General features: G+C 35.0%; 1 protein-coding gene and 1 long non-coding RNA gene across 4 annotated transcripts in view; one reads left to right on the top strand and one right to left on the bottom strand.

The window, feature by feature from the left end:
- The window catches only part of LOC143078647 (MAM and LDL-receptor class A domain-containing protein 1-like), a 175,528-nt gene extending 158,641 nt beyond the window's left edge, over nucleotides 1–16,887 (bottom strand). For all 3 annotated transcript variants that reach the window (XM_076253497.1, XM_076253500.1, XM_076253498.1), the window contains exon 1: nucleotides 16,649–16,887. In XM_076253497.1, the coding sequence (XP_076109612.1) occupies nucleotides 16,649–16,730 (82 nt within the window). In that variant the 5' untranslated portion in view covers nucleotides 16,731–16,887. The remainder of the gene's footprint in view (nucleotides 1–16,648) is intronic.
- A 1,298-nt stretch (nucleotides 16,888–18,185) lies between these two features.
- LOC143078643 (uncharacterized) lies at nucleotides 18,186–25,560 on the top strand. The gene is made up of 2 exons (XR_012979238.1): nucleotides 18,186–19,175; nucleotides 24,796–25,560. It is a non-coding gene; the product is annotated as an uncharacterized LOC143078643 (long non-coding RNA).
- Nucleotides 25,561–26,452: the final 892 nt, after the last annotated feature.

Below are 26,452 nucleotides of genomic sequence, written 5' to 3'. Positions count from 1 at the left end.
AAGACTTAAATTTATAACTTCCGGAACATCTCAGACAACTATTTAACACAAAACCAGGTTCAACCCACCACTTTTATTCCCCTTTAAAAGTGTCCTGTACCAAGTCAGGAAGATGGCCATTGTTATATTATTGTTCGTTTCTGTGTGTGTTGCATTTTAACGTTGAGTCGTTTGTGTTTTCTCTTATTTTTGAGAAATTGAGATAAGACGTGGCACGGTACTTGTCTATCCCAAATTCATGTATTTGGTTTTCATGTTATATTTGTTATTCTCGTGGTGTTTTGTCTGATACTTGGTCCGTTTCTGTGTGTGTTACATTTCGGTGTTATGTCGTTGTTCTCCTCTTATATTTAATGCGTTTCCCTCGGTTTTAGTTTGTTACCCCGATTTTGTTTTTTGTCCATGGATTTATGAGTTTTGAACAGCGGTATACTACTGTTGCCTTTATTTAAGAACTCAGCAAATAACTTAACATGTAAGCAAGCTATGAAATGTTTTGAACTTTTAATTGAATTTCAAGACATATTTGCAAAAAACGATTTTGACCTGGGACTCTTCAATGGGGCAATAAAACATGAGATACAGAACTTCCTATTTGGTTAAAAAGATTGAGGAACAATATTTTACATGACACTGACAGCAACGTACCAATAGAGAATGAAGATTCAGAAGATTTGGATGATATCTATGATATTTCTGGACTATTTACTAACCCAGATCCGGTGTCGGATTCTCTGACATCGGAACCTGATATTAATTTGACACATGATTTACAGGATATCACTCTGGAGTCGGATACTCTGACCCCAGATCAGGGACATAGACCCGTTATCCAGAATATAGACGAATTGTTAGACCACTCTACGGACCTGGATCATACATTTATATATGATGTCAAAGAAAATAACACAGAAACATCTACTGCTAGTAGGGGGAGACGGAGACGTCAGTTACCAGCATATCTTGCAGATTACGTGCAAGATTGGGAGTTAGAATAGACTAGACCATTCGCTGAAGTATATTGGTAATGTATATATGTATAGTAATTGGTTCATGGTTTTTAATGTTATTTGTATTCACTGAATGTTAGTATTCACTGAATTTTTGCAGTATGGATGAAGGCTTGGACTATGAAGACTACACCTCAGACAAAGATGAAACAGAAGCACAGGAGACTAGAGCAAAACATATTAATGGGGCAAATTTAGTAAAGAAAAGAGGCCGTAGCTGTCCTTTGTGTAAAGGTAAATTCACACACCCTAGAAGGCACACTCTTCGTGCACATTTGCCATGGTATTTATACCCAAGTACAGCATGCTGGAGTTGCAAACTTCAATTCGGCCAAGCAAGGTTTGTACAAATACACATGATCGAAGTTCATTCCTCAGATGATGTTGGCTGTAGGTACACAGAGGAACAGTATGAACAGAAGTGGGTTGAGTTAGTTAATGGCTACTTAAAGCAAATTTCAAATGCATTTGGATTCAAAGAAGTTTCACAAGCCTGTGATTATGTAAACCAAAACATAAAATTTAGAGATGCATGCCACCAATCCACCTTCCTTGATGAAGACATTTCTCCAATTCTGTCATTCAATCGTATAAACCATTTAGAACCGGATACAGCCTACATGAAACCATACCCAGTCGTCTCTCTATCTTCTCTTCTTCATTGGAAAGTACTTTCATTACTCACTTTGGATTCTGGTTACCTTGATACATCTACAGAACAACGTCTACAACTATACATACCTCCAGTTAAAATCAACTATGTGGATTCACATTTCCATTTGGAAAAATTAAGGAGGAGAGTCGGATCTTCTGACTTTCCGCAATTTAACACTGATAAAGACCAGATAAAAAACTTTCTTCAATTTGGAATTTCAAACTACTGTTTCCCTAAGAAATGGCCAAGCAGTTCTGAACGCAAAAAATTTAGAGAAGATAAAAGGGTAAGATTGACATTCGGCTTACATCCTAGAACAGTCAACCATGAAAGCCCAAGAACTCTGCAGATATGGCTAGAGGACTTAGAGGGATTGTTGGACTCCAAGAAAGTAGTTGCGGTAGGAGAATGTGGGTAAGATATAACTGACAGACCATCGTCAAAAGATTTTGAAAAACAAAAAGATATCCCGAGAAAGCAGGCAAGAATTGCAAAACAGAAAAGATTACCTGTGGTCATACATTGTCGGGGAAACTATGACACATCCAACGAATGCCTCAGATGTCTCACTGCAAACTTACCTGCAGACCACCATATCCACAGACACTGCTTCAATGGATCGTATGCGGAATATATCAAATGGAAAATTGCATTTCCAGAAGTAAAATTCGGAATATCCCCTTTTCTACTCAATGAGATAAAATACCCCCAATTCAGGAAATTAGTATGCAAGATGGAACTAGGGGACCTGCTGTTGGAAACAGACGCACCATACCTACCAGGAGCGGATGGAAGTACTGGTTCTCCATTGTTGGTGAACGATTTGGCTGAAAAGAAAGCCAACCTCCACAATGTCTCCACAGAGGAGATGGCCAGGATAACAACAGATAATGCCAAGAAGTTATACAAAATAAAAGAACTGTAGATAACATACTACTTTATGTATAGGATAGGTTTTAGTGTACAGAAGGACAAGTTTTACCATTGATTGTTTGATAATTTTGTGTTGCGATATTTTTAATCTGTGGACATATGTACATAGTCTTATGGTGGAATTATATGGAGATGATCACTCTTGCTGAAAACGGGGAGGAATGTTGTATTGATAAAGTTGGTATTTGGTCATACCGGAAACCGGAAATATAGATCAGCTGACAGCGGGAACTTGACGATTTGAATCAGTTACTTGCAAACAACCTCTGTGTCTAGACGTATACTTAGAACTAGAGACTTGATTGATAACCTAGTTGGTTGGATACTCCCGACTAAAAGGTAACTCATATATTCACACATTCACACATACTCATTCATTCACCATTCGCCCATTTACAACAATATCTATGTAGAGCAAAAAGGTGCCATCTGACAAATAGCACCTTTTTGCCCTCAGCATGGAAGTATTATAGTGACATGGACGTATTATATTGACAGGAACTACTACGACCCGACTTCAAACGTTTCATCTGCGATGCCGCGCGCAATTTAATGACATGTTAATTAGCTTGAAACATGGCACGTTATTTACACACCAGCGTGTGGTGCCCTACGATATTGTCATTCTCGGTTGCTTTCGGGATTACGGAAATAAACGAAGAAATCGAAAGTTGTGATAAATTCTTAGGAAACAGCAATCGGCAAACCTCGGCAGATTCCGTTACCTTACATCTGCATATGTGTGCCGATTGAGTGATTGATGGATTAATGCGAGTCATCATTCATTCTATAGAAAAACACATTGACGATGGAAATTTGTACCAAATTTATTGAATAAATGCCCCATTTTTATTGATTTATTTTTCGGTAGAAATTGGACTATATGTAATATATATCGCAAGTTGTGATTATATAATAACTACTGTTTACTCCACTGAGTGGCACACATTTCCTGCATTTTTAAGACGATTGTAAATGATCGTTCTGATAAAATCAAAAGATCAAAGAGATTTTAGACAAATGTAGGAATTATTAAGCTTCGCTCTAAATCCAGGGTAAGATCATTGGTTGGTATATACTGAGACTACTATAATACACGAATGTTCAGCTGAACCCCGATGTGTTGAAATTTTTTTTAGTACTGCGACTCAAGGATTTGTATAGTGACATTATACAAATTCTTGTGCGACTGTTCAATAATATTTACCAGTATCATTTGGTCGGATAGTGATAACATATTTTAGAGGACAAAAATATATTACATAATTAGCTTTATAACGTAGTTAGATCTCTGTTTTCTTCTGCTGTATTTTGTTGATTGGTACTTGCTCGATTAATTTTCGTATTATAAACTGGAAATTTCTACTTTCCAGGATTATCCAGTAACTTAACCATATATATCACTCTAAACTTTACAGTTTTAATATTTATCAAATATATTTATTGTTAACCGGCAGTAACCGGAACACACCTTAATCGAGATTTAAACTTCACCCACAAACTAATAAAATAATGTCACTCACTATTTCAAATCGTTGTAGAATAATTAATTCTGGGCCGATTTTTATTTTTTATGCATCAGTCGATTTGTTTAAATAAGTTGTTCACGAATAAAGGTCTACAGACGCGATTGAAATAAGTAAAGGTGTTTTCCGACAGGTAATATTGTTAAGCTGTCTCGATTAAAACCACGTGATTGATAACGACAGCGTTTCCATATATTTTCTACATGGCTACCCGGGTTATAAATAAATGCTAATTAATCGTTGTAGTTCCTGTCACTATAATACTTCCATGATATAATACGTCCATGGTATGAATAACAACAACAACAACAATATGTATTCATTGAAGAAACCAGACAAAGAAAATTAATTTATAAAGGTAAGTAATTAGCTATAAATACAATTTAAAAAAAAGGATAATTTTTTCAATTTCATTTGTGTAAATACAATTAAATTCATTAGATTATGACACCAAAAATACCTTAAAACAAAGCAAATCATTGCAGAATGTGTTGATGGTCTACATGGGTGTAGATGTTATGATACTTAAGGACTGGTAGCATAAAATAGGTCTGACTAGAAAAATTAAAGTGAAAATATTTTAATTTTTCAGATGGATGGCGAGGAGGAATGGTCAGACTGGTCTAACACTGACCTGCTGAAGATTTTCAACTATTATGAATTAAATGGTGGACAGTCTACAGGTGAACCACAACATACTACAAGCGCAAGTCAAAATCAACATACAAAGAGCCCTGGAAATGGTGACAATGAATCAAACCATTGCATGTCTGAAGAGTCTGAAAGTAGGCCATCAAATATTTCAAGTGAGCAATCATCTGATACAATAAGAGACAGGCCAAGTGGGTTTCTGGTGAGATATGCTTAACAACTGCTGACAAAAAACAATTCCCATCCATAAACCGAACTCCAGAAGGTGATAGGCATTTTATAAGGGAGCACATACAATCATTTCCAACGGTATCATCACACTACACAAGAAAGGACCCAAACCGCCAATATCTAAGCTCAAACCTGTCAGTACAAAAGATGCACCAGCTGTATGAAAAAGAATGTCAAAGGAAAGGCAAAAAAAAACATGTAAAATAAATGTCTATCGTGATACCTTCTGTAATGAGTTTAACCTGGCATTTCATAAATCAAAAAAAGACCAGTGTTCAACATGTTCTATCTATTATGAGAAGAAACAAAGAGGTGAAATTACAAATGAAAACGAAGAACAATTTCAAGAGCATCAAACGAAGCAAGAGAAATCAAGGGAGGAAAAAAGACTCGACAAGGAAAGAGCAAAGACAAATCGATCTTTCACTGCTGTTACCTTTGACTTGGAGGCAGTACTGCCAACACCCTGTAGCATGGTTGGGGATCTTTTTTTTTTATAAAAAATGTCTGTCAACATACAACCTGTCATTCTATTCACTTGGGGATAGTAAAGGCACATGTTATTTGTGGGACGAGACGAATGGAGGAAGGGGTTCAAGTGACATTGGATCTTGCATACTAATGCACATCATCTCAATAGCGGAAAAAAATTCCGCTGTTGAAGAAATTACATACTTTTCAGTTACTTGTGGTGGACAAAACAGAAACCAGTTTGTGACTTCTGCATTGCTGTATGCCTTAAATTTTCATCCAAACTTAAAAGCAATTAATCACAAGTTTTTTGAAAGGGGTCATTCGGAAATGGAAGCCGACTCCATACACTCATCTGTGGAGAGAGCCCAAAAAAGTACAAATGTATACCATCCGTCACAGTGGGACACTGTCGTCGTGTCAATGGCGAGGAAGAGCAATCCTTAAATTGTTATTCCAGTGAATTATAGAGATTTTTATGACCTAAAAGGCTTAAAAACCGACTTGAACATCAATTTGAAAAGAACAGTTTCGGGAGAAACAATCAATTGGCTGAAAGTCAAGCGGATTCGGGTAACGAAAGAAAATCCAGGAAGTGTATTTTTTTAACAGCGGCTTTGATCCTGGGAATTTATGGAAGCTAAGTTCCAGTCAAGTAGTTTAAGAGGAAGAAAAAAGAAGACTGTAAATATTAAACTGTCACCTTTGTATGAGTCTAAACTACAAATTTTTGCTGCAAAGAAAGCAGATCTCCTATCATTATGCAAGAGTAGGGTTATACCAACTACATATCACTCGTACTTGAAAGTCTTCCGGTGGGAAAATTAGTGAAGGATACCTTGCCAGAGCCAGACATTACAGAAAAAGATTTCAATGACAACATTTAATTCAAATCCAAAGTCTAATGTTGTGCATTTGTAACAAATGATAAATCATGTTCTATTCAGTTTTGTTTTTAATTACAAAAAGCCGACCGTCAAAAGGTACCAGAAAAAAATCTCTGAATGCTCAGACTAATGTCAGGTCAATGTCATACAAAATCTAAATACAAAATCAAATATTATTCATTATTTCATACAGTTAAAAGCTTAAATGAAATACAGAATAAACCAAACACAATATTTAATTATATTCACTTTTGTTTTGCTTGTACTGACTGTAGAACCGGGCATACTTTATGACAAATTAGTGAAACACTTCTGTCAGTATAATTATAACCCAAAAAATTGTCAAAAACCTTACTTAAGCAATAAAAGATTAAAAATATTTAAAACACTAACATAATGAAACAGACAAAATGTTGAGCAAAAAGGTGCTATATGGCAGACCCTTTTGTTCTAAATTTTTGTCACCTTGCCAAAAGGCAAAAAGGGGCTATCTGCATTGACCTACTTTTATCCTATTTATACCTACTTAATTATTCCGAACTTTTGACAAATTACACACATCAACATTATCTCATATTTGACCAATTTATAGATCATATAAATGACAAAATGATTTTTAATAATTTGATAAACCTTTAAACTCGATTTTCTCAAAACTATGAAATATGCAGATAACCCCTTTTTGCTCTGAACCCTCCAATTTAGATCCTCTTGTGTTTCAAATTTGCTCTTGGAAATCACAGGCACTTGTTTCAGAAAAAAATTCCTTTATACATATATATATTAGGCATATAGGGGGGAAATTTGAGACAAGTGCCTGTGTTGGAACTATAAAAAGTGACTTCATACAGTGACACATTTTCAGGCTCTCTCAATGCTTTGTTCGCTTTGTATTTCTTTTTACTATTTTTAGTAAGCCCTAAGCTTTTGGAATGTGAGATACATAGAGGGTAAAACAGTGGGTATGAGGGATCATATAGGGTAAAAATTAGGATCTGGAAAAGAGGGAAAAGTGTGAAGAAAAAATTACAGCAAAATAAGACGTGCTATGTTTAATTGTCAGTGTGGCCCACCAAAGGCCGACTATATATAAATAACTACAAGGATCACGGTACAGCCTTCAAAGATGAGCAAACCCTAACAACGCTAACATTATGCTCTGTTAAAAGCCTCAGATACATTAATGTGAAAAGATGCAACAGAGAAAACAAAAATCCAGAGTGAAGACATACACCTGCTAAAAAAAACACATCATAACCATGGTAACAGACAACAAGAGTGCACACACTGAAATGTCTCGCCTTCTTTACTAATCATTGATATTATGTTGATAGTCCTAAGTATAAAGCTTTATTACAACTGTCACATAAACTTAACGTTAACCAAGATAGCTAAACAAAGACCAATGAACCATGAAAATGAGGTCAAGGTCATATGAACCATGCCAGGCAGACATGTACAGTTAACAAAGCTTCCATACAACACATTTAGTTGACCTACTACTTATAGTTTAAGAAAAATAGACCAAAACACAAAAACTTAACACTGTGCAATGAACCGTGCAATTGAGGTCATGGTCAAATAAAACCTGCGGGACTGACATATAGATCATAATATATTTCCATACACCAAATATAGTTGACCTTTGGCATATAATATTAGATAAAAAGACCAAAACTTAAAAACTTAACTTTGACCACTGAACCATGAAAATGAGGTCAAGGTCAGATGACATCTGCCCGCTAGATATGTACACCTTACAATCATTCCATACAACAAATATAGTAGACCTATTGCATAAAGTATGAGAAAAACAGACCAAAACACAAAAACTTAACTATAACCACTGAACCATGAAAATGAGGTCAAGGTCAGATGACACCTGCCAGTTGGACATGTACACCTTCCAGTCCTTCCATACACCAAATATACTAGCCCTATTGCTTATAGTATCTGAGATATGGACTTGACCACCAAAACTTAACCTTGTTCACTGATCCATGAAATGAGGTCAGGGTCAAGCGAAAACTGTCCGACAGGCATGAGGACCTTGCAAGGTACGCACATACCAAATATAGTTATCCTATTACTTAAAATAAGAGAGAATTCAACATTACAAAAATTCTGAACTTTTTTTTCAAGTGGTCACTGAACCATGAAAATGAGGTCAAGGACATTGGACATGTGACTGACGGAAACTTCGTAACATGAGGCATCTATATACAAAGTATGAAGCATCCAGGTCTTTCACCTTCTAAAATATAAACCTTTTAAGAAGTTAGCTAACGCCGCCGCCGCCGGATCACTATCCCTATGTCGAGCTTTCTGCAACAAAAGTTGCAGGCTCGACAACAACCACTGGTCGTAAGGTAAGTTCGGACAACCAAAAACGTAATGTTGTCAGCGCTCAACCTTTTGAATTATTGGAAAAAATGGAGGTACGCTAATTTTATTTGTCAATTACGATTGTTATTCAAATTATCAGGATGCAAATTAGAAAGTGTACTACGCTGCGTTTATTTAGGGCAGTATAAGCGTCACGTACACTAAAAATTCGTCAGGATTCCGGAAATCTGGATAATTTAAGAAAGTTATTAAAATTTAACAAACTAAATAATGACAGAGTGAATTTAAATGCTAACTAGCAGAAAAACTATGTCCATTTATAAGTAAAATAAACAGGATTAGTTTTGAACAAAATTTACTTCTGAATACTATTCTTATGTTTATAAACAAGCTTCTCACCAAGATTGGTAGAAATGCAGGATAGTTTAAGGAAGTTATTGTAATTTCAAAATTTTTAACCACAGAGTGAATATTTGTGAACGCCGTCGCCGACGACGACTGCAGAATGTAGGATTGCTATGTCTCGCTTTTGCGACAAAAGTCGCACGTTCGAAAAAAAACATCACTCAGATTAAGATAAGAGTTACACCTCAATATTTACAACCGGCTGATATATAATATTGGCCCTTAGATAACTTTAGAGAAAATGTTATTGTTGCCGAAATTTAAAAAATGTCTATCATTGCTGTAAATTGATAAAAAAAAACTGAAGAGAAAAGAATCATGTGTACATGCACATCTAAAGATCTTTCAGGTAAGGCAAATTAAAATAATATGTGTCAACTATTACATCTTTAAATGAATAGAGGAGGAAGTTAGGGATTTTTTTTTTACATTGAGTCTGAGAAATTCTGACTTTAACTATTGAAAATTGAAAAAATAAACACCTTTAAGTTATGCTATTTTAAAGTTTAAAATATAGGGTCGGTGGGGAAATAAGAAACACATTTTTTTTCATTTGGCCTAACAAACCTTCAAGTGTTCTAGCATAGTCCTAAGCATGTGTAAAATTTCCAAAAAAATATACCCTATATTACACACTAAGTTTTCGAGTTCATCGGTCTGCATTCACTATAGAAATATTGTCTTTTCGTAAATACTAGTATATAACTATTTAAAAGTCGTGACAGTACGGGCCCAAACATTAAACAAAACTTCGTTAAAGCAGCAACCATTTAATTTTCTGGGGGGGGGGGGGGGGGCTATGGTTTTTTTTGGATAAAAAAGTTTGTTTCCAGTTCCCCCCCCCCCCCCCACCCCAGAAAATCAAATGGTTGCTGCCTAAGCAGGTTATCCGTTAAAACATTTTTATCGCATTTTTATACAATTTTAAGGAAAGGTTGTCTAGATTCCTGCACATGAATTTTCTACTTTGTATCTGGTAGGATGGGTTCAAATGGAAGTCTTACCCTCAAACCAATATTCCTGTTAGAATTATTTTACATTTGTCATTTCGAGGCCATTTATAGCTAACTATGCGGTATGGACTTTGCTCATTGATGAAGACCGTATGGTGACCTATAGCTGTTAATTTCTGTGTCATTTATCTCATTGGCAATCATACCACATTTTTTTTATGATAAATGCTAGATGCTTTGCTATAAAACTACACACATAACTGTTGAAGTTTAAAATTGACTTTTAAACAATGTTATCCACTGTAAAATAAAACATCCTATTACCGACTGGTTATTTTTACTATCACGTACAGTGTAAAACAAAGATGGCGACAGGGGCTAGTTGAAACATTTTACCAGTGCAGAAATTTTTGTGTTTTTTTGGATTTCAACTGAAAGATGTCACAGCAAACAAGTACAGTATGTTCCCAGATGTTATTTGAAATCAATTCATCAACAAAAACAATATTTATTAATGGCAAGCAGTAAGAAGAAGAAGAATAAACGAAAACGAAAACAAACAGGGTCGCCATTTTCAAACAAAAAGAAAAAGATGGCTGACAAAAAAACCTCAAAGAACTCAAAGAGTAAAGAACAAAGCCCAGCTTGCTCCATACCTCAAACACCACAAACTAACCAGGAAACGAGCCAGTCACCTTTAACCAGTAATGTTTATTCTGCTGCCCACCACACATTGTATGGGTCTTACCCAGGCTATCCGTTTACACCTTTTCAACCACCAGCACCCCATACTACACCAGCAAATATGATGCAGAGTCATCATCAACAATTGCCGCCTACTATGATGTCCACCATGCCACTATTAACACCATCACCATACCAATACACAAATCCAGACTTAAATAAATTTATGGGTGAAGTGACAGAAAGACTTAAAAAATTAGATATGCTAGAAGACATACTAAAAAGGGTTGTCTCCATGGAAACACACTGCATGAAAATAGACTGTGAAGTTTCTAACATGAAAGAACAAATAAAGACACATACTAACACTATCATTAACATTGATCAAGGGCTAAGTGAAATGTCAAACAGAGTACAGAACATGGATGAACAAAATTACTTTCTATTTGAAGAAAACAGACAATTAAAAGAGAAGGTAATAGAACAACAGTCAAGATCAATGAGGGAAAACTTGATATTTAAAGGTGTCCCAGATGAGTACAATCCAGAAGAGGACACTGAAGCAATTCTTAAAGATTTGAGTGAAATTCAAATAGAAGAGGAAATAAACTTTCATGTTGTCCATAGACTTAAACCAAAACAGGACAAGAGTCCAAGGGGCATAGTGGCTAAGTTTGAGCGACGAAAAGACAGAAATATGGTGCTTAGTGCTGCAATTCAAAAGCTGAAAAACAAAAAGCAATTTGTTGTCCATGAACAATATCCTTTCGAAGTCATAGAGCCGAGGCGAGAACTAGTTCCCATACTGAAGGATGCCCGAACTAAAGGACACACGGCAGTTCTAAAAGAAGATCGACTTTATATAGATAACAAACGCTACTATCCTAGGACAACCAGACAACATCCTCCACCTTCTGCTGCAATGGACCAAAATGGTGAATAAGACAGATGTACAAGAGGACAGAGAAGTGACATTGACAATAAAGATATTCATAAAAACAATGCATGTGTGAAAAATGATCTCACTATATTTTACTTGAATGTGTGTGGTTTAAAATCGAAGTTGAAATTTAAAGAATTTACAGATAATATACTAAACTATGATATTTCAATATTTGTTGAAAGCAAACTTGATAATCTAGATGTCCTAGATGTCCCAAAAGGTTATACATATGTAACAAAAAATAGAAAAAAAATGTGTAAAAAATCAGGTGGTATAGCAGTTATTTTCAAAAAAAGCTTAGAAACAAGTTTAACATTTTTATCAAGTGAAAGTCAATTTGTACAGTGGATGAAAGTAACAAAAAGCATTTTTGGTCTGCAAAATGATGTAATTTTAGGCTGTATTTATATACCACCTGAAGGTTCGAAATATTCAAATTTAGAAGCTTTTGATGAAATCGAGAATGAATTGATGTCTCTTAAGAAGGTATCAGATGTACATACGGCTCTTATTGGCGATTTTAATGCAAAGACCGGCATTTTGAATGATTTTGTATTAGCTGATGAAACTCTTTTAGATCTATTTCACTTAGACACTGACAACGAAATTATTTCATATATGTTAGATTATGAAAATCTTAAGTCTTATAATATTCCATTACAAAGAGTGACACAGTGTAGTTGTCAACCTAATACTTATGGGTATAAATTGCTAAATTGCTGTAAAAAATTAAATATGTATATTGCTAATTCCCGTATTGGTGTAGATAAAGGTGTTGGTAAAACTACATGTAAAAATACAAGTGTAGTAGATTATTTATTGTTATCGTCAAAGCTTTTTACACTAGTCAAAGAATTTGAAATACATCAGTTTGATCCACTGTTATCTGATGTGCACAGCGCAATACACATTACATTAAAGTCACAAAGTACGTCACATAAAAACAACTCTGTTACGTCAGACCAAACACCAAAAACAAGGTGGCATGATAACAAACGAAACCAGTTTGTCAATTTAGTTCATAACAAAAAAGAACAGTTATCGGCAATACTAAACGACCTTCACATTTTACACACGAGTGATCATTGTACTCAACACGAAATTGACAAAATTGTTGATAGTATTGGCGAAATACTCGCATCATCTGCAAACGAAACATTTATTAAAAAAACACGCACTACAACACAAAGTACTAACCAGAAACCATGGTATACAAAACAGTGTTACGATGCTAGAAAAAAATTTCACAAAGCAAGAAAGCAATACAATTTACACAAAAATGAAACAAATCATAAAAAATTACTTGACTTTAGCAAACAATATAAGCAGATTACAAATAAAGCTTACAATGATTATCAATTTAATCTTGAAAGCAAGATTAGAAATACGGCACAAACAAATGGCAAGGAATTCTGGAAAATCTTGAATAACTTTAATAAAAAAAAGTAAAGATGATCCAAACATTATATCTATGGAATCTTTGTACATTTACTTTAAGGACTTAAATATGAATGATATGGATGAATGTAGTAATGATATAGATGTTAACCATAATGATATGTCACCAGAATTAAATGAATTATTGAATGATCCTATGACTGTTGATGAAATAAAAAATGTTGTAAAGAAGTTAAAAAATGGCAAATCTGCTGGACAAGATGGTATACTAAATGAATATATTAAAAATACATTAGATGATATGATGCCTATATATATATTTCGCTATTTAATATCATTTTAGACACGGGTCTTGTACCTGAGAGCTGGGGTATGGGAATAATGATTCCTATTTTCAAAAATAAAGGATCTAAATTAGATCCTAGTGCATACAGGGGTATAACTCTTAACTCCTGTCTTAGTAAAACATTTACAGCCGTATTGAATTGTAGATTAAACACATTGTCAGAGGAAATTGAATTAATTTCTGAGGCCCAAGCAGGGTTTAGAAAAGGCTTCTCAACTGTAGACAACATATTCATTTTACATGCCCTTATTTCACTATATTTTTCTGCAGGAAAAAAACTGTTTTGTTCGTTTGTAGATTTTAAAAGTGCTTTTGACACAGTCTGGCGAATGGGACTGTGGCAAAAAATGCAAAAATCAAATATTCAGGGTAAAATTTTTAAAGTTATATATAATATGTATCAAAATATTAAAACATGTATAAGGAAAGGAGACGAAGTCTCAGCGTTTTTCAGTTGTGATGTAGGAGTAAAACAGGGAGAGAATTTGTCTTTTTTCCTCTTCTCAATTTGTTTAAATGACCTTGAAAGTTTCTTGTTAGACAACAATGTCGATTGTTTACAAAAGGTCTATGCAAAATATGAAGAAGAATTGTCTTGTCTACTTAAACTCCTAATTATCTTGTATGCAGACGATACTGTACTACTGTCTGAAACAGAAGAAGGTCTTCAACAGGCCTTGTTAGCGTTTGAGCAATACTGTAATTTATGGAAACTTCGTATTAATACAAACAAGACAAAAATTGTAATATTCAGCAAGAGAAAATTTACACCAAAAATTGTATTTAATATTTATGGTGAAAATATTGATGTACAAGATTCATATTCATATCTTGGTGTTATGTTCAATTATAATGGTAGTTTTTGTACTGCTAAAAAGAAATTATTGTATCAGGCAAATAAAGCATTGTATGCTTTACTGCAGAAAATAAGAAATTTGTCAATTCCATTAGATTTACAATTAAAATTGTTTGATTCACTCATTACTCCAATTCTTGTCTACTCAAGTGAAGTATGGGGATTTGAAAATAAACAGGGTATAGAAAAAATACACTTGCAGTTTTGTAAGAGAATTCTAAATTTAAGAAACAATACTCCTAGCTATATGGTATATGGAGAACTTGGACGTTCTCCAATGGAAGTTGTCATTAAATTGAGAATGGCGTTATTTTGGAACAACCTTTTATCCAGTAGTAACAAAATATCTAGTATTTTGTATAGACTTATGTTTAAACTTCACGAGAGTAAGCAAGGACATTTTAAATGGATTTCTTATGTTAAATCTATTTTTGATGAAACAGGGCTTAGTTTTATATGGAATGATCAAATGTATATGGATAAGAATTTCTCAAGTGTATTCTAAAACAGAATTTGACTGATCAATTTATTCAAAATTGGTTCTCGCAAATTAATAGCTCATCTAGGGGGGAATTTTATGGACTTTTTAAACATGAATTTAAACTGCAACCATATCTACTTAGATTGTAAGTTAAGATGCTCAAATTTAAAATTTCCTATAGAGACGGGAAGATGGGCAAAGATCCCTAAACATAATAGAATTTGTCATTTATGTAACTTTAATATTGGTAACGAATATCATTATATGTTTACTTGTACATACCACAAATCGTGGACCTGCGCAAAAAAATTATCCCACATTATTACAATACAAATCCATCAGAGATCAAAATGATTGGAATGCTGTCAAATTGCAATGTAAAATTATATCGTAATATTTGTAGATTCTTAAAAAACATTATCAACTATCTATAATTATTCACTTTTTAATACATATGTAAAAACTCACATATTCATGACATTGTGTTAAATCCAAATGATATAGACTGACTGTATATACACATGAAAGTGTCACGAGAATCACGTGCATGATTGTTTATTGTGTGTTAGCTCCTGTTGTCGTATATATATACATGTTTATCATAATTGTATTGTAATTACTGTATAGATATTTAGTATATTTATGTATGTATGTATATTGACCTCTTGTACACTGTTGTGTCTGAGGATAATAAAACTTTGAATCTTGAATCTACATTAGATTTTTTTCTTCGTTTCTGATTGCCATTGGACCATTCCAGTTAATGTTTGCTAAAGGGGGATGGGATGGATGGTCCTTTCTGAGGGGTGTAAAATTTATACATCTTAGGGGGTGTAATTTTTTTTCTCCATCTGACACGTACAATTATACGCAAAAAACTTCTGAGGGTCTTGCAGCAGTAAATAGTTGGAAAGGTAAAAATAATTACATCTTAGGGGTTACAAAAATGCTTCTGTCAAATCTTATGGGTGCTTTGGTATCTAAACAGTTTCGTATCATACATTATCTGGTATCGAAAATACACTAACTAGTCATATATTATGTACTAACTGAAAGCTTACCAGAGATGGAAGGTATATTCTGACAGGTTGAAGTGTCAGCAAAATTCTGATGGGTACAATCATTGCAATAATTTTTCCCCATGAAAGCCCATCCACCCAATATGAACAGAAACTCTACTTCAGATAGGTCTTAATTTTTAGATCTGATAGGTAGTTTTTCATGATATTTCTAAAGGAATTGTAGCTAGGGTTTGTGTACGAGATACTTCATGGTATGGTGACTCTTGAGGGGGAATTGCTTCCCATTATTAATAGATGTTTAGTGAGCCCAATTATTTGCATAGTCTTACTATACTAATCCTTGGTCAGTCGTAAGGTTGGGTTAAGGAAGTACTTCGTTGGGTTGGTCGCTTAAAGCGCTCCCTTGTAACACAGAGGTCCCGGAGGAGACAAGATATTTTATAATGAAAGTTATGCTCTCCAATTACAATTGGAACCATGAGATTCTTTTCAAGATGCACTCTATTGTTATTGCTACTGTAACTTTACAGCTAATTTCCTACAGCTTGTAGAGTAACACTTTGGTTAATTGTGTATAACTGAATGGGAAAAGGGAAAAAAATGCTTGCTTTGTTTGTATAAACGTTTACTCAAAGCTTTTTATTAAGATTGACATCTTCAAACAATAAATATAGGCAAACTTAAACCTGTAAATATTATAGTTAAATTCAATTGGATGTTATCTAACGTACTATTGTACAATATATAAACGAAGCAAGCAAGCTAACCAAAGTCTTGCTCTACATGCATTAGGAATTTAACTGTAATCGAGTAAAAGTTCACTACTAAAATCTAAAATAATTCTACTTACGTGAGTACTGTTGTGGAATCTCTCTCGATGTAGTCATACAAATCGTCCAAAATACCAACACACAAAACAGTGTAATTTTCATTTTTGAAAATTATAAAGACACGAGAAGTAGTAACTGGACAAACAGTCAATGTCTTGTTTTTGCTCGTCGTATGTTATATATGTCTGTAGAACTATATCCTGTCTATCACTAGGTTTCTAGAACTTCTGTTTTATATACCCCAGAACCATTCACCCGTGCGCTCGTATTTTCCCGAAGCTCTCGTGACCATATAATCATGACGTAGTGGGTGACTTTAACACATAAACAAAGGTTCATTTATCGAGATATAGTATGTCATCGACAACAATAATAACAAAAGAGCTTTTTAATTTTCATCTCTTAACAAGTAATTTCAATTACAGGTATTACCACCCTGTATAACCCCGATACAGATGAATCCGGACGTTGACGCGTTCGAATCGGACACACCGTGTACCACTGAGTCCAGACAGTAAAGAATTAATACTTTCAAAGAAAATCCAATATCTATTCTTCGGATACTTTGCTCTAATATATTCTTTGCCCTAATACTCATTACTTAGGCAGCAACCATTTGATTTTCGGGGGGGGGGGGGGCTATGGGTTTCTTTTCTGGACAATTTTTTTTTTTTTCGCCTATGGCGAAAAACAATCTATTTTTTTCGCGACAAATCGAAAACAATTTTTTTCTTTCAATTTTAGCATTACATATAGTGGCAGCTGAGGGTGAAACAAACAATTTTTTTTTCTCAGAATCGAAAACAAATTATTTTTTTCTCCAAAAACTGGAAACAAACTTTTTTTTCCAAAAAAAACCATACCCCCCCCCCCCCCCCCAGAAAATCAAATGGTTGCTGCCTTATTAAGAGTTTTTTTTCAAATATGTGACATTTTTATACACAAACATAAAAAAAAAAAACGCACGATGATATCAATGATAAAACGTGCTTGGTATTTTTAAACATTCAAACATTAATGTTTCTCGTGCCTCATAGTTTTAAAACATACATTTTTGAAAAATTCATAGTTTAAAATTAACAAATTTGTAAAGATCGTAGGTTAATGTAGTATCTAGAAACAACAAAATACACGTTTTAAAGTGGCTTTATTTTCATGTTGTGTACGCTTCGTTGTCATAATATAACCGGAAGAAAAGTGACATTGGGAACTTTACCATAATTTTCAAAGTGCTTTATAGGAACTCTCGTTTTAAGTTGAATATGTATATAAACTCTCGTTTTGAATAGTTATATGAACTCTCGTTTTGAATATTTATATGAACTCTCGTTTTGAATATTTATATGAACTCTCGTTTTGAATATTTATATGAACTTTCGTTTTAAATTGATTATTTCTCGTTTCAGTTTTAAGTTGACATGGTTGAATATTTCTTGTTTTAAGTGTTTCTTTATTCTTAAATATAATGTTTCTTATTTCAAATATCCAAAGAGATTATAGATTTACTATTTTACAACTTAATCCGATGGCTGTCAAAAGTGTGAGAGATAATAACACTCGAACTACAAAAGCAATTATCGCTATTTTATAAAGTTTAGCCGGAGGACAATAATCCTATTATTATTACATAACATTGGACAAGTATATTTATATGTTATAAGAACCTTTTATAATGTTTTAATATCCTTATCTTTGAATTAATTTTATGTTTTGTAAACTGTTGCTGGGGCAGTCTTCCCCTAGCTTTCGAACTGTAAACTTGTGTTAATAAATTTGTATATATTTTTATACGGTCTTGCGTTTAAAGCAGCCATAGTGTCGATTATAGACCTACAGACTTTAATATAACCCGTGCCGAAGTTCACGGACGTATGCCGGAATTTCACGGGGTTATAATTGGGAAGGATCCCGCGATTACCGTAACCTTTGCAGCCAAGCGAGTGTTTTACTTATGAACTAGTCCCAGTTTATATGAAGAAATGGAGTTACCAAAGTTGGAAAAATTTAACGCGTTCGAAACAGAAAATGCAGATATGTGGATACAGCGTTACGAACTTATGTGCGAATTTTCAAAGTGGGATGACGTGCAAGCCACAAGAGCGTTTACATGCTTTATTGACGATTACGTTTTAGCATGGTACATGTTATTAGACAATGAAGACAGAAACAACAAGCAGACATTGTTCAGAAAATTCACGGAGCGCTTTGGGAGAAAGAGTATAGAAAAAGTGGGATTGTGGAAAGATGCAGCCGATTTAAAACAAAAACAATACGGAACTGTTTCGCAGTTTATATCCAGAATCGAGAGACTCTGTTTTCTAGCTGGTCAAACATTAATGATGGAACAATTTATTCTTCGTGGACTTAGACCAGAGTTTGTTGTTCCGTTTGTCACCGCAACCGGTCTTAAACAAAACTTTTCCGTAAGTGAGGCCATAGATGCTGCTTTGCTAGCAGACATCACCATGCAGCTAGCATCGAAACCAGAACCAGTCACCAGTGCTATAGAGGACAATCCTACACCACAGATCCAACCCAGAAGTGATGGTAAGTGTGATACATACTGTAATAGTTACGAACATTTTGAGAATGCACAATTTTACGTCCCCCCTGTCAATGTACTTAATCATGTTTATAGACAACAGAAACGCCCCCCAAATAAAAGGCTTCAGAGAAACAAATTCAATTTTTATCCAAGAAGTGCTAAGTCCAACCCGTCCCATAATTCAACCAAACACAGGTTTATGAATTCAAGAAATAGCCCGCCTAATCCGAATATTGTTAATCTGTTCGCAAATTCAGGCTGTTCAAGAGCCGATTGTAAAATAAATGTTAGAATAGGTTCTTCAGTTATACATACTCTTGTCGATACCGGTGCAGCCGTATCTGTCATAAATACAAAAACATATCAGTCATTGCAAGTAGATACACTTTACCCTGTAGATAAGTCAGATTTGTTAGGTGTACGTGGTGTAAATGACAATTTTATCAGAGTGCTAGGCAAAGTTACACTGCCCGTTGAAATAGGAAAACTCACTTTATTTCACGATTTTTATATTTTGGATGATGTCAATATGCCACTTATTTTAGGCCGAGACTTCATGCATGACCAAAAAGCTGAGATAAGTTTCCCCAAACAAGTTTTATCATTACAAAACGGAATGACAGAAGTTTCTTTAAGTCAGGGCCAAGATCGGGATCACACCCACAATTTTGTTCGTGTGCTATCTGATGTTACATTTCAACCAAGACAAAGAGTTATTTTTCCTGTAAAAATAGAAAATTTTAGCAAAAACACATCAGGAGTGATTGAACCAAATTTTTCACTTGCTGGCAAACACAATATTATGGGAGCACGGTGCTTAATACAAACACATAACAACACTTCTGTTTTTGAAATCTTAAATCCTACAAATGCTGTTATTACATTGAAAAAAAAATACTATAGTTGGAAATTTTATTAAAATTCAAGATGATAAAATTTTTGGAGAATTAAAAGAAAATTTTGAGTTTATAGATAGTATCAGAACTGGCGAAGCTTCAAATTCAAATAATAATTATATCAAAATTGCTACCGAGATGGATATTGATCTTTCAAAATCCGATTTAAGCGAAACACAAAAATATCAGTTATTGACTCTGTTAGGGCAATATAGACAAGCTTTTGCTAAAGACATAACCGAATTGGGCTGTACCAAAATAGGCAAACACATCATTGATACAGGCGATGCAAATCCAGTCAGACAATTTCCGTACCGAACTACCCCTAAAACAAAGGAAGACATAAATACACATTTGGACGAAATGGAGGAACAAGGTATCATTCGAAAAAGCATGTCACCATGGAGCAGCCCCATCTTGCTAGTAGCTAAGCCCAATGGCGAGAAGAGAGTATGTGTGGACTATCGCAAACTAAACCGTCTGACGAAAATCTATACACAATCGCTCCCGAATCTTTCAGATGTCCTAGATACACTTGGAGAAAAGCATGCGCAGACATATAGCGTCTGTGATATGAGACAAGGCTTCTGGCAGCTGGAACTTGACGAACAATCCAAAGAAAAGACTGCTTTTATGACACATCGAGGTCAGTACGAGTTCAACCGACTTCCATATGGCCTAGCAAATTCACCTGCAACCTTCAACATGATAATGAATGAAGTAATCCGGGATCTCAACTGGAAAAGCGCATTAGTTTATGTAGACGACATTCTTATTTACAGCAAGAACTTTGAAGAACACCTTTGTCATTTAGCAGCTCTATTTGACAAACTAATCGAAGCCAACCTCAAGTTGAAGCCGTCAAAGTGTCAGTTCGCTTGCAAAGAAGTCCAATATTTAGGCCACATTATCACCAAAGAAGGCATAGCAGTGGATCCAGAGAAGACGGCATCTGTACATTCCTTTGCAGCACCGAAAAATGTCAAAGAAGTACGTATGTTCCTTGGACTATGTAATTATTACAGGAAGTTCATTCACAACTACTCCAAAATAACTTCTCCTCTCAATCAACTGCTACACAAAGATCAACAATTTCATTGGACAGACGAATGTCAACGATCGCTCGAAACCCTCAAGACAAAACTCACTTCAGCTCCTATTCTAGTATTTCCGGACTTCAATAAAGAGTTTATTCTACATACTGACGCAAGTGGTACTGCAATAGGATATGTTCTAGGTCAACATGACAAAGACAAGAAACTCCGAGTTATTGCGTATGGCGGACGTATGCTACGAAAACCAGAACAAAGATGGGACGTCAAAGATAGAGAATGCCTCGCACTAGTTGTAGCTATCAAACAGTTCCACGTTTATTTGGCAAACAACAAATTTCATGTTTATACTGACCATATAGCTTTGCAATATCTTCATCGCATTAAAGAGAGCACCGGACGTTTAGCGAGATGGTCCATGTATCTTCAGACGTACAATTTTGAGGTTCACTACCAACCCGGAAAGGATAACGTATGCGCAGATTTCCTCTCCAGAATTCAACACCCAGAAAACCAGCGTCAGCGTCGACTCAGTATAGACGAAATCGAGGTTACATTTACAGCAACCGATCAATCCAGAAAAGAAACCAATCAACAACGTTCAGTCATCCAGCCAGTCCAGTCAGAACACTCAGACGAATCAAAACATGAATCAGTATCAGCAATTAAGGCAGTCACTGAAGCAGATAATCAATATCGTAATGCAGATCCATTACTCATGATGATCGAAACCACAAACCTTACCCAGGGTAGAATCCAAGCAGCTCAAAATGAAGACGAGGAAGCAGGACAAATGCTACAATACATTGAACAAAACACGTTACCCCAAGACAAAAAGAAAGCTGACGTTATAGTCCGAGAGTCAAACCACTACGTTGTTTCTTCTGGTATACTGTTTCACCATTACTATCCAAGAGGGAAAGGACACTTATCAGATAGAGTCATCAAACAATTAGTTGTACCGAAGTCATTGCGTAACGACGTACTTTTATCGTACCATGATGCAATTATTGCAGCGCACCCCGGTATTGACAGAACTTACCACAACATCCGAATGAAGTATTACTGGAAGAGAATGTACTCGGACATTGAAGATTATGTGAAAACCTGTATTGAATGTCAACAAGGCAAGACTAATCCGCACTCTAAGAGAGCACCCTTACAGCCGCTTCCGGCAACTGGAGTATTTGAAAGAATACACATGGACATTCTTTGCAATTTACCACAGTCAGCAGGTGGATTCAACCAAATCTTACTAGTAGTATGTCCGTTCTCTAAATGGTGTGAAGCCTTTCCACTTAAAACAGGAGGAGCCGTAGAAACTGCAAGAATCTTGTACAACGAAATTATATGTCGATATGGTCCTTGTAGACAAATTCTTACAGATTTAGGGAAAAATTTCACTTCAAACCTCGTGAAAGAAATCTGCAAAATATTCCAGATCACCAAGCTCAATACGTCATCCTATCACCCAGAATGCAATGCAGCAACCGAACGACAGAATCGTACATTAGCAACATCTCTGCGAATGTATTGTCATGACAACCAGTCAACATGGCCCGACTATTTACAAGGCGTCATGATGTCTTTCAGAAACACAATACAAACTGAGTCCACACAATATAGTCCATATTATTTGGTCTTTGGAAGAGAGCCTAGAAATCCTATAGATATTGCTCTGATTCCAGAATCTACAAAAGGATTGAGCAAAGATGCAGAGTCAGCCCTAAAATTGATAGTCGATAATCTAACCCTTGCCAGAAAAATTGCGAAGACGAATATTGAAGCTGCACAACAAAAGTACAAAACTCAACACGACAAAAACGTAGAGGAACCCACGTTTTTCATATTAGACAAAGTATGGCTTTATTGTACACGGACTCCAGTTGGGTTGTCGCCCAAACTCCAACGAAAATGGACGGGACCATATTACATTGCGGAACACATAGGCGAATACACTTACCGTTTGCGCAAAGCTTCTGACAATAAAATATTGAAGGCTCCAGTGCACGCTAATCGATTGAAGAAGTATCTCGACCCCAAGAATCGCCCCACGAACCCACCCAATGAAGTTAATGAAGATAGCGACCTAAACCCAGAGGAACTCATGGACATGCCTGAAATCCTTGACAGAGTCAATGACACAATAATCAATCATACACAAAATCAAGTAGGGAAAAATAATCAAAATGACCAAACACAATTACACAAAGATAAGCAACCGTCACAAAATCCAAACCCTCAACAGGACATATATGATGTCGAAAGAATACTTAAGTGTAGAAAACGAGGCAACATTAAGCAGTACCTTATTAAATGGCAAGGTTATAGTAGTTCACAAAATACATGGGAACCATCAAACAACTTACCCAATAATTTAATCCAATACTTTCATGCTCAGAGTCAAAGTAAAAATAAGCGAAAACGACATGGATAACTTTTAAAATAAACTACATGTAGGCCAAGTGTTTTTTCTACAGAGCACGCTTTTTATCGAGTCTAGATAATCAACTCAATGAGAAAAGTCTATTTTTGTTTGTCATTTTCACATTTAGAATCATTTTTATTAAGAACACTTCATTATTCTACTATGAATATTCATTTCTTTTCTGAGATATTTGCCACTGACATTAAGAAATTAAGCAATAAATTGAGCTAAAGTCTGTGTATCTTTGTTGTAGCATAGAACCTAGTGTTTTACACAAGTGAAGGTTGTAACTTTGAACAAAGATCACTGACTATAGTATACCAAATAACCACAATTATTGTTTAGTTGTCGTTATTGTTATGTGTCATTTCACGCACCATGCTATAGGTAGTTGAATTTACACATAGGAGCTTCCGGGTGAATACGTAGATTATCAGTGGAATAACAAAATCATTTTAGAATACAATTTTGGTTCGAAACAAGAGTGCAAGATGGACTCGTCACCTATCTTGTGTTCTTGTTTCCATTGGGTGTACAGAAGTGACGACCTGTATACTACATGTCAGAAAAATGCATTATTATGTTTGATCAAAACCTGCTTACAAGGTACAAATAGCCACTGATAATCTGATAATCGGTTCAACTTCTCGACATTATTTCCGAAAACATTCCAGTATAGTGTATTTTTTGTTAGAATCATAAACGGACCATTGATCATTATTGTCCCCCCTTTTTTTCAATCAATTCATTGAATACCCTGATACGTAGTTCTACTTTTATGATTATGTAAAGTATCCCCTTCGTTGTTTTATATATCTATACATATATATAATAGAGCCATGCTCTTTTGAGTTGTGAAGCTGAAATAGATATTTCAGTATAGTTATGTCAGTAGTCCCCCTCCTCAGAGTATAGTATACTTATGTCAATAGTCCCCTCCTCAGAGTATAGTATACTTATGTCAGTAGTCCCCCTCCTCAGAGTTAGTATACTTATGTCAGTAGTCCCCCTCCTCAGAGTTAGTATACTTATGTCAGTAGTCCCCCTCCTCAGAGTTACTATACTTATGTCAGTAGTTCCCCTCCTCAGACGGTATTAGTATATTTATGTCAGAAGTCCCCCTCCTCAGAATATCTAGTATGTTTATGTTTATCCCCCTCCACATACCCCCTTTGTATATCTATTAAAAGGTCCAATATGTGCATTTTCTATGTTCGTGATGTTTTCAGTATGTACGCACTTTCAGCAACCAGAAAGATGAATTACCCATAGACGAATTACCCATAGACGAATTACCCAAAGACGATTTACCCAAGACGAATTACCCATAGACGAATTACCCAAAGACGATTTACCCAAGACGAATTACCCATAGATGAAATAACATTAAAAACCCAAATACGAAATGTAGCAATTTGTGCTCGGGACGAGCACTTCGGGGAAGCAGTGGAGAATATAACCGGAAGAAAAGTGACATTGGGAACTTTACCATAATTTTCAAAGTGCTTTATAGGAACTCTCGTTTTAAATTGAATATGTATATAAACTCTCGTTTTGAATAGTTATATGAACTCTCGTTTTGAATATTTATATGAACTTTCGTTTTAAATTGATTATTTCTCGTTTCAGTTTTAAGTTGACATGGTTGAATATTTCTTGTTTTAAGTGTTTCTTTATTCTTAAATATAATGTTTCTTATTTCAAATATCCAAAGAGATTATAGATTTACTATTTTACAACTTAATCCGATGGCTGTCAAAAGTGTGAGCGATAATAACACTCGAACTACAAAAGCAATTATCGCTATTTTATAAAGTTTAGCCGGAGGACAATAATCCTATTATTATTACATAACATTGGACAAGTATATTTATATGTTATAAGAACCTTTTATAATGTTTTAATATCCTTATCTTTGAATTAATTTTATGTTTTGTAAACTGTTGCTGGGGCAGTCTTCCCCTAGCTTTCGAACTGTAAACTTGTGTTAATAAATTTGTATATATTTTTATACGGTCTTGCGTTTAAAGCAGCCATAGTGTCGATTATAGACCTACAGACTTTAATATAACCCGTGCCGAAGTTCACGGACGTATGCCGGAATTTCACGGGGTTATAATAACACCTTTTTATACTGTACGCTTCGTTGCGACAATATTGCATTTGTCAATGAATTTTGCATTTATCAAATTATGCTTTGATATGATTTTAACCAATATACTTGTTTAAAAAAAAAAAACAATTTACTACCATAACATGCTAACAGCAACCCATAATATCCGTTGTATTGTCGAAACACTCTTGAAAGTATTTTGTACATGTAAAAAAATCCTTATGTATACGAAAGTGTAAATTAGTTTACTCGACAGATGCAAATATCACTGGCTGAGCATACAGATACACACGTCCGATTTCTTATTTGATAGCATTTTTGAAAGTGTTCACCATACGACTTTCAATGTACGGTTATACCACTGTCCCAGGTCAGGGGCGGGTTGGGTGCCCGCTATCGTGTTAATCCCGTCATATTCTGTATGTGCCTGTCCAAAGCCCGGAGCGTGTAATTCAGTGGTTATAAATTTTTTTTGTTCACTATTTTGTGCATACATTAGACCGTTAGTTTTCTCGTTTGAATTGTTTTACATTTGTCATTTCGGTGTGTTTTATAGCGGACTATGCGGTATGGGCTTTGCTTATGTTGAAGGCCGTACGGTGACCTATAGTTGTTTTTTTGAGTCGTTTTGGTATCTTGTGAAGAGTGGTCTCAATATCAAATCTTCTTTTTGATAAAGACAGCAATCAAAAACAATCAATGGATTATAGGCTTTTGGCCTGAATCTCAGAGGCGGGTCCAAGGGGGTCATGGATTACAATAGAGTTACATTACAAGTAATACAGTTTCT

Source organism: Mytilus galloprovincialis, chromosome 6, assembly GCF_965363235.1.
Source record: "Mytilus galloprovincialis chromosome 6, xbMytGall1.hap1.1, whole genome shotgun sequence".
Lineage (NCBI taxonomy): Eukaryota > Metazoa > Mollusca > Bivalvia > Mytilida > Mytilidae > Mytilus > Mytilus galloprovincialis.
This window is presented reverse-complemented; position numbering and strand designations above follow the sequence as displayed.